Source organism: Rattus rattus, chromosome 12 (genome assembly GCF_011064425.1).
Source record: "Rattus rattus isolate New Zealand chromosome 12, Rrattus_CSIRO_v1, whole genome shotgun sequence".
NCBI lineage: Eukaryota > Metazoa > Chordata > Mammalia > Rodentia > Muridae > Rattus > Rattus rattus.
The window spans coordinates 37,579,686-37,595,679 of NC_046165.1; the positions used below are offsets into that span (position 1 = coordinate 37,579,686).

Sequence of the window (15,994 nt, forward strand, 5' to 3'; positions counted from 1 at the left end):
GGGAAACTACCTGTTAGAACAAACATTGCAGATGACATAAAGGAAACTGTACTTTTTGAAGTTGAGTCTCACTCCGTAACCTGGCTGGCCTGTAAGTTGCTAATGTAATTTGGTGTCTACCTTTCCTCTGCTGGGATGGAACTATGGGCCATCAGATGAGGTTTCACAGGCAAAAACAAAAGCCCCAGGCCTGGCCTCAGTGGGAGAAAATGCACCTAATCCTTTGGAGACTTGGGGCCCCAGGCATTGGGAAGGCCTGGCAGGGTGCTTGTAGGGGTGTGGGGGATTGGGGACATCCTCTTGGAGACAGGGGGAGGAGGAATGGGATGAGGAACTGTTGGAGGATAGAACGGGAGGGGCATAATGACTGGAGTGTAAAAAAAAACATTAAAGATAATAATAATTAAAAAAAAACCCAAAGGGGACATACACACAAAAAAGTAAAGTTTATATAGGACTTAAACAAACAAACAAACAAACAAAAAAGTAAGAAAGAAAAAGTGAGTATATATCATGCATATCCTTTTGGGACTGGGTTATCTCACTCAGGATATTTTTTCTAGTTGAGAGAAATACCCTTGATCTCTGATACAGAAGGAAACTTTTGAACAGAAAAATGAGATCTTTGAAACTGAAAAGCTTTTGTTAAGACACTGTCAACAGGACAAAATGGAAGTCTACATATTAGGAAAAGATCTTCACCAACCCTACATCTGACAGAGGGCTAATATCCAAAATTTATAAAGAACTCAAGAAGTTACACACCAACAAACCATGTAACCTAGTTGAAAATGGAGTACAGAGCTAAACAGACTTCTCTACAGAGGATGCAGTGTCTGAGGAACACTTAGAGACTCGTTCAAAGTCCTTATGCAAATCAGAGCAACTCTGGGATACCATCTATTCCAGTCAGGTTGAATAAGATCAGAAACTCAAGAGCCAGCGGATGCCGGTGAGGATGCAGACCCAGGAGAACTCTCCTCCGCTGCTGGTGGGAGGGCAAACTTGTACAGCCACTGTGGAAATCAATTTGGTGGTTTCTCAGAAAACTGACTGGTTCTGTCTCCAAGAGTTTCTTTTTTCGAAGTCTGTAAGACTAACATACTATTGCGTCCCATCTTATGATGTTCTCTAACCGTGGGCTCAGCTTGATCTTGTTGTTGCTGAGAAATTCCCATAATGAAAAGATTATATCATTGTGATTTGAGATTTGCTTCTTCTCCTGGTACCTTGGCAAGTTTTGTTTCATGGATGGGTTATTTATATGTTGTATGAGTACTTAGAAATTTACTCACTGTGTAGTGTAGAAAAGACTCATCCAGGATATCTAGAAATAGTTGATTTAAGAACTGTGGTTCCCGTTTTTCTACTTATAATTGTTGTGTTTGGGTTGATAAACTTCATTAATTATGTTCTATTATTACTTAGACCAGAGAACTCTGCTTTTCAAGAGTTTGTATGCTTCCTCAGTTTCATTCTGCTTCACATTGGCATATTGAGTGCAAACCAACTGTTTTTGTTTGATAAAGGTAATTTTGTGAATAGTAACTTTATTTGCCACTGATTGAGTAAACAGTATGAATGATTTCAAATCACTCATATTAGCTTTAGAATCTGTAGCTATCTTCCGACACCAGAAGGTGGCATTGGGTCTCATTACAGATGGTCATAAGCCACCACGTGGTTGCTAGAAATTGAACTTAGGATCTCTGGAAGAGCAGTCAGTGCTCTTAATGGCTGAACCATCTCTGTAACACCATGGATATGCTTTTGAATATGTAGATGGGAAAATTCACTTTCAATAAAGTATTGAAGGCCCTCAGGAAGTACTAACACAAGAGGTCCGGATGAGCACGGAGACTCCGCACATCCCAATACCAGTCAAGTAAAGCTTACAAATTACTCTTTACATGTTGATTTCAAGCTTCTGCACTGCATGTGAAATAAGAATAAATACAGTATAAGATGTCAACAAGGGAAACAGCTCAGCCGATGCTGTAGGTTATTTTCTTGAAACATGAAAGCCAGATTTGAAATGCCCATGGGTAATCTGTCTGGAGCTGATAGTGGAAGTGAACTCTTTCCTTTTGAAGTGGCATCTTCGTTTGAAAGCAGTGGCGTCTACTTAGCTGTTCTCCTCATGTCGGCCTAATAGTGGTCTTCAGTCTTTGATGGAGAATGTCTTTCCGGTTCCTGGCATTGTTGAAATAGGTATTTCATGGCTTTCACTGGGCAGAGAAGTGATGACGATGATAGTCTGACTGGAGATGGCCTGTGTAAATCCAAAATGCATTTACTTTGTGCAGTTTAGAAATATATTTGACTTTTTGTGATGTCACAAATTCTCAAAGATTATAGGTGGTGATGCTGTGTCTTCAAAGTGTTAAATGTAGAAGATGAATTTTAACAATATGCCAGGTCTAAGTTTTAAAACATGTAGGAAAATTATACATGTAACAGGGTGTTTTGTGTACGCTTTTAATACCTGGCTACCATGTGATATTTAGGTTAAACATCTGTCCTCTTAAACATCTATCATTTCTCCAAGTACCCATATTTAAAGCTCTTTCTTTTGACTTTAGAGCTGCACAGAGCTGTTGGCTGCAATCCCCCTTGACACACCAGAAACTCTATTCCTCTCTGTCAATGCCTATTCAGCAAAGCATCCATGCCTCCCCTATTGTACTCTGATATCTACTGCTAGTGTCTGGGGTTGAATGTGATCAGCCTTTCTAGATTCTACTCACAGGGGAGATGCCACAGTACTTACCATTCTGTGCCTGGTCCATTTCACTTAATATAAGGATTTCCAGGTCTACCCAAGTGGTTGCAGATACCAAGATTTCACTCTTTTTTTTTAAATGTCCGATTAATGGTTTGTGTATTTCCTTTGGATAGAGTTTTTTCTTTCATTAAATTATTTTACTTATTTACATTCCATTCATTACCTCCTCCTGGTCTCCCCTCGCACAGTTCATCATCCCATTCCTCCAACCTCTTGACTTCCTTGAGGGTGCTCCTCACCCTGCCCCGGCCCCAGGCTTCCCTGGGGCCTCCAGTCTCTCCAGTGTTAGGCATGCCTTCTCTTGCCATCCCCTTCAGCTTCTTCGGTCCTTTTAATGGCACAATTAATTCTTCCTAATTGATTGTTCATATTGTAGTTTATTGAATAGTGAAGAGACCTCTCCCTGTTTCCTGTAGTAGCTGTACTAATTTATAGTCCTAGCAGCTGTGTATAAACCTTTCCTTTATCCTTGAGAGACGGTCTTCCTCGTGTCTTCGTCCTTACTTTATGGAATGGTACTATAGCTTACTTTGGCTTTGCCTTGTTCTTTTCTTGTCTGTTGGCCGTGCTGATCATGTTTTCTTTACTTGTTGGCTATTTCTGTGTTCTATTTTAAGAAGTATCATATAGGTTGCTTTCCTACTCTTTAATTAGGTTATTGCTTTTGCAGATGAGTTTCAGGAATCCTTTCCCTTTTGTGAGTATTCGTCTCTTGTGAGATGTTGTCTTTGTTAATGCTTTCCCAGGCATTGACTGTCTTTGCTCTCTGCTGCCTCGTGAGCAGTGGTGCTGATGCCTTTGGTTTGATGCAATCATGTTTGGTTACTTCTACTTTTGTTCCCCGTACCCCTGGGAACCTGTCCCAAAAAAGTTCTTGCTATTCCAGTGACTGGAACTCATTTTATGTAACCCAGTAGCTTTATGGTTACAGCTCTCATACTGTAAATCATTTATCAATTTATAGTCAACTTTTGTAACTAGAGATAAATATCTGGCTTTATTCTGCATATGGATGTCAAGGGTTCCCAACAACATTTATGGGAAAGACTTGCCCCAGAGTATGCTTAGAATTGCCTTGCAGACCATTTCTTGACTGTGGGGGTTAATTACTTGTGGGCTTTATACAATTATTCAGGCGGTTATCGTTCTGGTTGGGATCACTCTTGTGCCTGCTTGTTTTCAGTAGAGAAGTTACTTTGTATCATAATTGAGAAAGTTGCAGTGTCTTCTGGGATGTGACTTAGGTTTGTTTTTATGCTCTTACTTTTGCTTGTTCCATGAAAACTTTATTTTTACTTTTCATACACTGTACACATGGAAAACAGGACATGAAACACGGCACATACACAGGAAATATACTCAGAAATCCCCTACTTTTTTTTTTTCGAGACACAGTTACCATTCTGTTTCGTGTGGACTGGGTTTCCACATCACCACTTGTGGTAGTTGTTTCAAAGTGAATTTTCTGTATTCAACACGATCGGTTGTTAACAATCATGTCCTACAGCAGCAGTAATAATGTCTACCTCAATAATGTCCTAGTTCCTTACACGTCACGATTACTGCACTGATTCATGGGTCAGGTGCCATTCAGTATGAACAATATTTAATTTCTCCTCTAATTTGTAAAGAAATTGAAATTTGAAACTTAGGATGTTTTAACAGTTAGAGTGCTGCGTTCCTGTAGCTTGGTCAGTTCTAACATGTCCCCTCTTGTGCTTTTTGCCCCTTATCCTTTGCTTCCCCTCAGTCCATGGCCTCTCTCTGTAGTTGTCCCTTCCCTGCCCTGTGTTTGCCCTTTGCTGTAGACCAGACTGTGGCTCACCTAGTGTGCTGATGGATTGAGTGAAGCTCTCTTTGATAGTTTTTCCAGGTTCTTGGTACAAATAATTGTGCTTCCGTGGAGGACTCATAGTCACCAACATACTAACATGAGGCATGGCGAGTCTCACGTTTCAGTAGCCATAGTGACCTGTGTTATCCCACTGTTGTCAATACCATCCTTGTTCCTTAAGTCCTACAATCAGGGTTTTTGAGGCATTAACAGTTTTGTATCTAGTGTTATACATATATTGTAGTCATGATTACGACTAAAGTTTAAATATTAGTTATAGGTATATAGTATTTCTTATTTTTGCTAAGTTCCAACTTAACGTACAAATCACCTTTGTTTTTTCAGTTGGGTGCAAAGCTTTGGACACGAGGGACTTGGATTATTACTGGACATTTTGGAAAAACTAATTAATGGGCAAATGTGAGTATTGCTAATAATTTTTAATTAAGCTCTCCTTGTATGTCCAACTTTAATCCAATATTGTTGTCTTTTATCTTAATGCAGCCAAGAAAAAGTGGTGAAGAAGACTCAGCACAAAGTCATCCAGTGTCTGAGAGCCCTGATGAACACTCAGGTAAGCAGAGAAAGCTCAACTCGGTCAGCACAGGGCCTCACGTGAACTGGAGCATCACTGTGGAGGGCTCTGTTTGCAGATCATGGGCGATACTAGGTTTTCTTCCCGTTTGATGGAGCAGCAGATCTTAGGAGAAGCTGGGCAGTGACTAGGCTTACTCCTGACGAGTGAACCGTTGTCTGGAGGTGAACTTTCTCTCCCATTCTCTCCACTTTGATGCTTCTTTTGCTGCTCTCCCTCTTTTGATTTTCAAAACCTCAGCAGGACCACATTCTTCGTATATTATACAGTTACCAGTTCTACTGTCACGTATTACAGAGATGCAATTCTTATTTTAAGAATATATAATTAATATGTACCAGCATGAGAAGATTTAGAAATGGAGTAGTGATACATTTATTGTTGAGTCGGCATAATATGGGACGTCTGTAGCATGTGTGCAGCCAAGATCAGTGAAACAGAATCCTCCAGACCTTCACTGCCTAGCCCACCCCCATTTTGCAGATTGCTAATATTAGCATCGTTTCCTGCTGTTTCTTTAGCTCTGAGTGTGATCTCCCTCCCCTCACAATGAGTGAAATAATGACAGTTATGTCAGTTATTGTTGGATATCATGTTATGTATGAGAAACGTTACCTATGGGTGTTGTGATGTTGATGCCTGTTATATAGAAAAGGGTACGTTTTTCTAATGTGCAATTTTTTGCCTTTTTCTTTAAAAATAAACATTCAGGGTTAAATATACAAATGTTGAAATCATTACTATTTAATTTTATTATAGCGAATGTTTGTGTTTTTAATTTTTTTATGCGGCAGCATTCTGCTAGGTTTTCTATTTAAGTTTTGTAAGCACCTGTTTATGTTGTGTTTAAGAGTGTTTTTGTACACATCACATTGACCACAGTGTAAATGTGGAGGTCAGAGGACAGCACATGGAGATCGGTTCTCTTCTTTTTCCATGTGGGTCTGGGGACTGAAAGCAGGTCCTTGGCACAAGTGTGTTTACATGCAGAGTCATCTTTCCTTCCTGGCCACTCTGGGACTCTCTGGTACTTCCCAGTGAGACTGCCTGATGAGCAGACCCACAACTCCCAGTTTTGTTTTTTTTTTTTTTTTTGAGAGTTAAGCTTTATTTTATGAAATAGGTTATTTGTATGTTCTTCTCGAAGAGTAAGGTAGCTCTGTCTTAGAGTGAGGATTTGAAAATCCTTCCCAGAATGCATGAGCTGCTTTTAAAGCAAGGACGTTGAAGGGAAGTTTTGCTGCTGAAATAGGAGAGGAAATGCAGGTGCGCCTTATTCAACCAAAACCCTCTATGTGACTAAAATTGAATTTGAGAAGACCAGTGTTTAAATGAATTAATATGTAACAAGATAACATCCCTACTTGATTTTCGTCAGATTTTGAGGGTAACACATCTATACTACCCCAGTCTGTTATATCATAGTAGATGTTACTTCTTAGAGTTTGTTTTTTATTTTTTCCGGAGCTGGGGACTGAACCCAGGGCCTTGTGCTTGCTAGGCAAGCGCTCTACCACTGAGCTAAATCCCCAACCCCTAGAGTTTGTTAATGTAGAGCATTTGAATTTGATAGTGGCACTTAGGCTAACAAGGGCACAAAATTCGGTTGCTGATACTTGAATTACTATTTTAATGTCCAGATTCTCATGTGCCGTTGTTTGTCACATTGATAGCCCCAGGCTGCAGTTAGAGCTCCTATGCTTCACTGACTCAGGTATACATGTGCGTACTTTGCCAAGTATCTCTGCGAAGTCTTTGCTGGAAATACAGTCATTAAGTTATTTGTTATCAACAATTAAGTATGTCACTGATATGTGCAACTGTGACATCCTATGGAAATGAATTTCTTTTATCACATTAAATGTGGTTCAAATCTTTTTTAAGAGGAATATTTTTAAAAATACTGAGGCAGTAAGAAAGACTTCCTTTTCTCCAGGTGTCTGGAGTTTGAATCGTGTGCCCATTAGCAAGGGACTCTGGGTTAGTCTTCCCTGTCACTCACATTCTCTCTGCTGTGGGGATACACTTACCAGTGACCACTGCTATTCTCCATAGTCATGTAGAATTGATGGTGGGTGTTTGTTCAGGGATGAGAGTGTTTATTTTCCCTTACTTAAACTTCTCATCTTCAGCCGCCTGGAATTCTGTTAGGTAACAATAGGACTCCTCTGGAATACAAATAGAACCTGGCCTTGGTCGTGGGTATAGAACAGGCCAATTATATTACCCCAAGTGGGTCCTTGGCATTCAGGAAAGATACTTTTTTAGACCTTCGTAAATTGATGATAGCATTCTCACTTGTAAAATCCTTCATTAAAGCACTTTGATGTTAGCACTGGTAAGTGAACTATTTCTCACAGTTTCTTTTTTCTAAGTCTTTGCATACATAATTTTATTGAAGTATATAGCAGTTTTTTGTTCAGTAGTAGATATTGATAAGGCTAATCTGGTCTCATTCTATTCTTATTTTTATTTAATTTTTTTTTTTTTTTTTTTTTACATTGAGAAAATTAGAGCGCATGCCTTTGTTGTCACAGGGTGGTAATCAAAGCACAAAGTCAGAGTGTTCATATTCCAGCTTTGCTCCCCAGTAGTTCAAACCAGAAGGTGGGCTAGCGAAGACAGAAAGTGTGCCCCAGCACAGGGCAGATTGTCTTGAGTCCGGGGAAGCCATCTTGTTCAGAATCTGGAAGGCAGGCACCAGAGACAAGCTTTACTCTGCCCACAGGTTGGTTAGGACAAAGCCTGCCTTTGGTCCTTGGTAATCTGTGACTATCAAGGTCAGGTCTAATGGTGCTTTGTATACTACTCATAGCTTTCTTTAATACCACCAAGGCATAGTGGAGGCGTCTGTGTATCAGCCTTTAAAAGGCTCAGCTTGTAGTTATGAAACAGCTCAGATCGTTCGAAAAGCAAGCCTTTCCTGAGCAGTTTAATTGTGGTAAGCTCTCTCCCTTTAGTAAGGAGAAAGAGAACTTTTCCCACTGCCATTTCTGTGGCGTTGGCTTCTCTGGCTGCACGTCCTGTGTCATCAGCGGGCACCTTAGTGTTCTCCAGCAAGTGGAGTAGTTCTGCACAGTGTTACGTTTTCCTTTTCTCTTCCTACATAAATGCTTATGTAAGAGATAATAAAGTTATAAATAGGATTTTATAAAAAGGAAGTTTGGTTTAAGCTTGTTATAGTTTTGCTTTTTGTATTTAAACTTATGGCTAATTTTCAGCTGTATTTGATAGGTATATAATTGGGATTAAGTTTACAGTGCTCATTTGCAGTAGTGACTTGATCCACAAGAATCATACTAAGTAGAAGGATCCTTAGAATACAGAAGTATTAATTTTTGTCTTCTATTGTATGCATTTTTATACTGATGCAGATTTTTGTTATGCAAAAAATACAAACATCCTTAAAATAATATGCATTTACTCTAACTCCTTATCTTCCAATTGGATGCCATAATGTGGCAATGGCAAATAAAACTTTATCCTCTGTTCTGTATGTATTTATTTACAATGGCATTGACTTCCTGATGATACATAGTTCTACTATGGCAGTTTCTACCCATTTTTTTTTCCAATTTGTCCTTTAAATTTGTGTATTTATAAACCACATTCCCATCTAGACCTGTACTGTTCTGTGGCAGCCACTGGGTTTTTGAACAGTTGAAATGTGTCTAGTCTGAGTTCAGATGGGTATAATTATAAAATCCAACTGAATTTTAATCTTCCAGAAAATGTACATTGTTTATGTGCTGGAATAATAATTCTTTACTGTGTTAGCTATATCTAAAATTGCTTAATTTATTTCATGAAGATGACATATAGTTCTTCATGCCTTTTTCAATCTTCCCTTTCTCTTGGACAGTGCTGATCTGTGTATTTGCTCGTAGCTCCTTTACCAACTTTCTTAGAGCACAGTCCTCCTGTCCCCAGTGGCTGTTTAATATTTCCCCATTTATTTTGCATGTCGCTTGAGAATTCCTCATTTCTCTACAGGTTCTTTGCAATTGGGAGATTCTCATAGCTCTTACCATAAAGCAAAGACCTGGGAAACTTTTACGGACTTTTAAGATCTTCATGCTTTGTCTTTTTTAGATGTAAATGCAATTTTAAACGTGTGTGCCCTGTCTTTGGAATTCCTCCTCACCTTTACCTTATTTTTGAATGTTGCAGTATGGCTTAGAAAGAATTATGAGTGACGAGAGGAGTCTTTCCTTGTTGGCGAAAGCCATGGATCCCAAGCAACCCAGTATGATGGCAGATGTGGTGAAGCTTCTTTCTGCAGTGTGCATTGTCGGGGAGGAAAGCATGTAAGTTCCACTGCAGCCTCTGCACTGTTGCTGTACTGAAGTTTACATTACGACTTCTTTTCTGGGAGTTCAGCTTCTTATCTGCTTAATTGTAATATTTATCCAGTCATTTTGTTAATCAAACTATTAGTTAGGGTACTAAAACAATTCAATGAATAACTGATTTCCTCATACTATAAACTGCTTTAAGCTCAACCCTAATAAAAATTCTAAGCAGAGATGAAAATAAATACGTGGGTTCTTTTATTATCTAATTTTTTAAAATACAATTAATTGAGGTTGTGAGTCATGCTGACCTTCTCTAAAATCAAGTACATCACTTTTTGAAAATTTATATGTAAGACATGTGACAAGTGGGATGGAATAAAAACTCGTTATAGCTTCTAGCACTTGGTTACCCTTATTATGGTTGCAACTAATCAACTATTCAACGTATATCCTAATGATAAGATATATAACCCTCTCCTTAAGCAAGATTATGTTTCTAATTCATAAGTAAGCCTTTAAAAGTTTTTTAAATGAAAAAACTGAATAACCGAAAAACCAAGACAGTGCTTACAGTTACCAGAGAATTGAAGCAGTCCTGACTGACTCTATTATTTCCAAAGGCCTAGGCTTGAGCCTGCTGTCAATACGCCCTTTAAAGAGAAGGTAAAGTCCAGAAAAAGGAGAGCTTATCAAGGGGCAGCAGCGTCCAGTGTATCTCTAGGTTACTGGGTCTTAGCTTTATGCTAACATAGAAGAGCTGGGCTGCTGAGCCAGCAATGTGCAGAAGCACAGCCATCGTAGTCATCGGTGGGTCAGAGCTGCTGGGATGTTCTTCCTGGGAGATGAGCTCCTCTCCGACAGTAGGAGCTGTGCCTCTCTCTGCATGCAACCCACAGGGCTCCTGATCACGGTTACCATGTGATTTAACCTGAGTGTATTTGATGGAACTTCTGTGTTCACGAGAGAGTCAGCCTTGGTGCCATCCTGCCGGGGCAGTCCCCGCTGAACTACCTGCCTCAGCGTGGCTGGAGTTGGCAGTTAGACACCACTCTGAAACGGCCTCCATGTGCACGTGTGCCTATGGCAGTCGCTTAGCTAATGCGACTGTGGGCCCAGGCATGGAAAAAGCCCAGCATCCAATGTCCTTACTTTTCCCATCTACAAGGCTGTTTAGATTTCGGCATTCAAATCTAAGAGTTGGCATTTCTGTCAGTGGGTTGTCCTGAACACTCCTTCCTGTCTTCCCTTTTATAGTCTTTGTTATCAGTTCCTTTCACTTCTTCCTTCCTATTCTACCCTCCTTATTCTTTTCTTTCTCTCTGTTGCTCCTCTTCCTCTTAGACTTTATCTCCTTCTCCTTTGCTTTTCCTTTGTCGTCCATTCTCCCTTTCCCACTTTCTTTTTCCATTTTCTTCTCCCTTCCTTCTTCAACTCCGCCCCCCTTCTCCTCCTCCATCACCAACTTCACCACCATCATCATTATCAGCAGCAGCAGCAGCAGCATATTTTGTTCAACTTCTACTTGCAGTGCTGGGAATGAGACTCAGGGCTCCAGATGTACTAAGCAAGTGCTCTACCACTGAGTCTAGTCTCAGCCTTTCGTATTATTATTGTTTTTTGAATTGGAATGATTGTGATAGTGATTAAAATAATATTTAGGGCTGCATATTTTCATCCACAGAGGATGAATTTTTATTTTTTTAAAGAGGGGAAATGTTCTTTTCTACAAATATTGTATTCTACATTTAATAATTTATTGTATTTTACTACACGTTGCTTTTAACTGTCACAGTTTTATTATTTAAGGGCTATTATATATTGGCCAAGAGCCTTTTAGAGATTGCTTCGAAGGCTGCCAGAGTTTAGATCCATGCATCACCATTGTAGAGAAGTAGATGTTACACTGAACAAGTTGTTCAGTCCTTTTCTGCCTTGATTTCTTATTTATATTGAATACTAACACACCCATTTCATACAATTATATATATTAAAATACAGGACATTCCCCAAAATGACAATGTGTGTTTTTAAAAAGGTAGGAATTTTAAATGCTTTTGTCATGAGAGAATGACAATGACATATGTGGGAGGTAGATAATATGTGGGAGGTAGATATTCTTTTCCTGAGTTAATATTACGTGACTCCAACATGCATTGAAACATAATATCAAATTGCTCAGTTTTTAAATCAATAAAACAGTAAAATAAAAATCCAGTATGAGTTTATATTGGTACAATTGTTCAAATAGTTCCTTCTCTGCGGTGAGTTATAGATGCTTGATGGACACCTTTACAAGGTATTGCCAGGAAAATAGAAATCAAAATACATCCTTACAGTATTGCCTTACTCCAGACAGAAGGATAAGGTGCTTTCCCTCCAGTAGATACTTTTGGCGGAGAGGCGCTAATGTAAAAATAGAAGACTGTGAACTTAGGGAGGAGGCCGAAAACCTGAGGCGAGGAGTCGTGAGGCGAGGGAAGTGTGGGGATGAATGTGATTGGAAATGCACAGTGCGTCCACCGCTCTGTACAGTTGGTCCGCACTCGCGCTCGCACAGTAATGACATGACCTCATTAAGCGACTTCTAAATGCCACTGTTGCCAGGGCACATTGAATTAACTAACAGGATAACCTGCTTGTATTTTGCTGTTTTTGTTATTTGATTGTTGCAATTCAATTAATACACTCTAACTTTCTGATAGCCTTGAAGAAGTGTTAGAGGCCTTGACTTCAGCTGGAGAAGAAAGAAGAATTGACAGATTTTTTTCCATTGTGGAAGGCCTCCGGCATAATTCAGTGCAACTGCAAGTAGGTTTCCCGTTTGAACGTCTAGTTCTGGGTGACATATCATGTGTCTTGTTTGCAACTGTCGTGTGATTGAATTTTATGTAAACATCATATAACTGCAAATGTCCTTTTGTGTTGTCTATATAATGAATAAATGTATAGGATCCTAGTTTGTATTCTCAGAGCATCTTATAGATATATTGGAGCATATCCAGGATTCCTTCCTTGGGTTGACTTTCCAACTATAAACTACAGAATTTTCTACAAGCCATACCTCACCATAGTCCTATGACTGTTTAGTAATTATTTTTAATTTAAGGCATTTTTTAAGTTACACGAATTAGGACTTGTCATTGCAGATTTTATTACTGATATTGGGAATATTTGTAGTGGTGAGGCTCAAGCTAACAGATCATTCTTGGAAGTGTTTACCTCTTCACAGTTGTAGCAAGCACAGTAATACTTATTTAATTATCTTTTAAAAGATATTGTTAAGATCAATTTTGTATGTAGCCCTCATGGACCTTGAACATGGCAACTCTCCTGCCTCCACTTCCGGAGTACTGGCATTGTAACTGTGCTTCCAAGGCTGGCTTTAAACTTTAAAAAGAAACTATGATTTTTTTTTTCCAGAAATTTAAAAGGACCCTTGAATGATCCAACTTACCGCACTGTTCAGATACCAATATGCTGAACGATATGAAGGACATCTGATTTACACTACATATATGTAAAATATTATGGGTGCTTTTAAAAAAGACACATCTATGCAGTGTGGCTCACGTTGATTGGTTTCTAAGTGTGAAAGGTGTAGAGAAGCAGGATCTTCAAAGCGTCCTGTTAAAATTAAATTTTATACATGATATTTCTAGGAAAATCAGATGATTTCGAACTATGAAATTAATGAATGTTTTCTGTTATGTCACATGACACGCTATGCGTGGCCCCCTTGAAACTTGGTTTTGCTGGATTCATTCCTTTTGTCAGTATGCAGGACTGAATCAGGTAAAGGATCAGCCCCTTGTCTTGCTGAGGGGGATAAGAAGTTGTGTCTCACCAGCATCCCGGACTGACCTGGGTTGCTTGTTTTCATTACTGACCCCTTGCCTTTCCTCTTATTATTTTGCTTTCTTTTGCCTCTTCTCTTCTACCTCCTTTCCTGCCTTTTCTATTCACTCTCTTCTTATCCCTTCTGTAATTCTTTTTGTATCTCTTTGTCCTTGGGATCCAGGAACCAGATGACTCAAACGCACAAATGACTCAGACACCAATCTTCTCTCACAGGGCTGGCTTATTGAATTGCACAAGCCTGACTGGATCATAGCACATCTGTGGCTGTCAGGGAATATCTTTAGGTATCAGTCCTGTCCTTTCTTTCCCCCTTGTTTGAGAAGGGATTTCTTGCTGTTCACAGCTATGACAGGCTAGATGGGTTATGAGTTTCTAGGGAGTCGACTGTCTCTCCTTCCCAACTTGATGTAGAAACATTGGGGTTAGAGATAGATGTGCCGCTGTGTCCATCTGCATGTGGGTTCTGGACTCTGAGCTCAGACCCTTACGCTTGCTCAGTAAAGGCTTTATCCACTTAGCCATCTCCCTATAGCCCAGGTTTTTGTGCAACCCCTTCCACTCTCCCCCTCTCCCCCTCCCTTCGCCCCTCCTTCTCCTCCCTCTCTCTCCTTCTCTCTCTCTTTCTACCCTCTCTCCCTCCCTCTCTTTCCCTCCCTCTCCACCCACCCATCTGTCTGTCCGTCCGTCCATCCATCTATCCATCCGTCCATCCGTCCATCCATCTCTGTCTATCATGTAGGCCTGACTGGTGTGGAGATTTCTCTGTAGACTATTCTGGCCTTATGTCTGCCTGCTTCTCCCTCTGGAGTGCTGGGATTAAGGGTGTGTTCCACCATGCCTGGCCAAGGATTTTGCTTCATGATGGAGGCTTCTGGTTAGTATTTCACATCATAATGGAGTTTTCTGGTTATTAAATGTAAGGTATAAGGTACCTAACAATTGGCAAGCTTAAGACTAAGAAGTGTCACCTTCCAGAAAAACAGTTAACCACCCACATCCGCATATAAAAAGATAAAGCAATTGTACTTTTGGGGGCATATTCCTGGGTATGCTCTTTCTAATCAACCATATTATAGTAATACAATATACATATATAGTAATATAATATAAAACACCCTTGTCTCTGGCATACTTCTGAGTCTTTCACAGATAAGGCACATCTTAGAGTGATCCAGCTATGTCTGCCCATAAAGTGTTGTTCTAAGTGCCCACTTTATTCTATTAGCTGTGCAATTTGCATTTATTAAATGTACTAGTGTGGCAGATATTAGCAATCACCAAATTAAAAATAAAACTTTTTTGTTACTAAATAAAGTAGCAACCAATTGTTTACTTCTAAATTGGAGAAAATGGGACTTAATAAAGAATAATGAGGATCTTTTATTGATATGCGTATTTCTGATTATATCTGTCTTAAAGGGAAATTTTAGATTTTTTATTCTGATAATAATAATTCCTCTGACTGTGATTATGATAGAATGAAGCATGTTTTTCTCCTATTGATATAGGAAAGAAACTATAACTGTAAGCTTAGGATGATTTAACGATTATCTTTCAGGCCTTAGTTTTATTTTTAGGAAATAGATTAAAAGTAAAAACATTAGGGTTGAAATAAATGTAGAATAGTTTCTCTTTTCAAATATAGCAGAAAGAGCCTTTCAGCTGCAAACAGCCTAATCCATTTTGGACCATTTATGCAGAAAATGATCCTGAGTGCTTTATAGGATTTCTAGAATGCCTGGGGAGTTTATGTGAGTAATATACCGCTGAATGTAATACAGAGGGGAAATGTCAGGTCACCGCAATGTCCCAGTAGAAAGGATAGTTCTGATGCTCTAAACTGGTCCTGGGGATGCTTCGGCAGGCAAACCTGCTATACCTCCCTTGGAAAAACCAGTGTGCTTGTCACAGTATTGTCCAGTCGTGTTGGCTCCATCTTTGTTTGCAAACATCTGGGATCAGTGTAGAGTAAGTAGTCTCTAATTCACGCTGCAGTTTCTCCTTTTCCTTGTTCTTGCCCTGGTACGTGGATCTTCGTTATCTTTAACCAAATCTGTCCTCTGCTGGGGCATCAGAAGGATTATTCAAGCCTGGAGAGGCTATGTTTATTTATTTATTTATTTATTTATTTATTTATTTATTTATTTATTTATTTATTTATTTATTTATTTATTGTCAATCAGGACTGAATGGTTTTTAGGAAGGGATCCAAAGGGAGACTCAATATTTTTTTTTATTTTTTTATTTTGGTAGATATTTGACTTTTCTTCTGTGGATATGTTCTCTAGACTGTGTTGAGAGCTGCAACTCCCCGCTCTACCCCAGGGATGTGCCCTGAACATCTGAACCTGTGTCTGGGAATTTTAAGAATTTGTTTGGCTGTTTAATGGGTGCCTTTCTCTGATAAAATCTCCCAGTAAAAGTTAGAAAGGTGCTTCTTTTTCTTCTATACATGTATTATGAGTATTTGTAGGCAGATTTTTTTGGGGGGGGGTCTTTATTTCTGTATGTGTACAGACTTGTGGACACCTGAAGTTTGATATAGTATCTTTCTTAATCTCTCTCTAGTAGAGTACCTTGGTTGGAAAGATGTGATTCCTATGAAATTACAGCTGAGCTTGCTCAAT

The 15,994-nt window shown here is 39.3% G+C and overlaps 1 protein-coding gene across 2 annotated transcripts in view; it reads left to right on the plus strand.

The window, feature by feature from the left end:
- Nucleotides 1-15,994, plus strand: part of Diaph3 (diaphanous related formin 3) — a 336,634-nt gene that overhangs the window by 126,059 nt on the left and 194,581 nt on the right. For both annotated transcript variants that reach the window (XM_032917289.1, XM_032917288.1), the window contains 4 exons: nucleotides 4,965-5,039; nucleotides 5,124-5,193; nucleotides 9,385-9,521; nucleotides 12,212-12,317. In XM_032917289.1, the coding sequence (XP_032773180.1) occupies nucleotides 4,965-5,039; nucleotides 5,124-5,193; nucleotides 9,385-9,521; nucleotides 12,212-12,317 (388 nt within the window). Of the gene's footprint in view, nucleotides 1-4,964; nucleotides 5,040-5,123; nucleotides 5,194-9,384; nucleotides 9,522-12,211; nucleotides 12,318-15,994 lie in introns of those variants that run through there.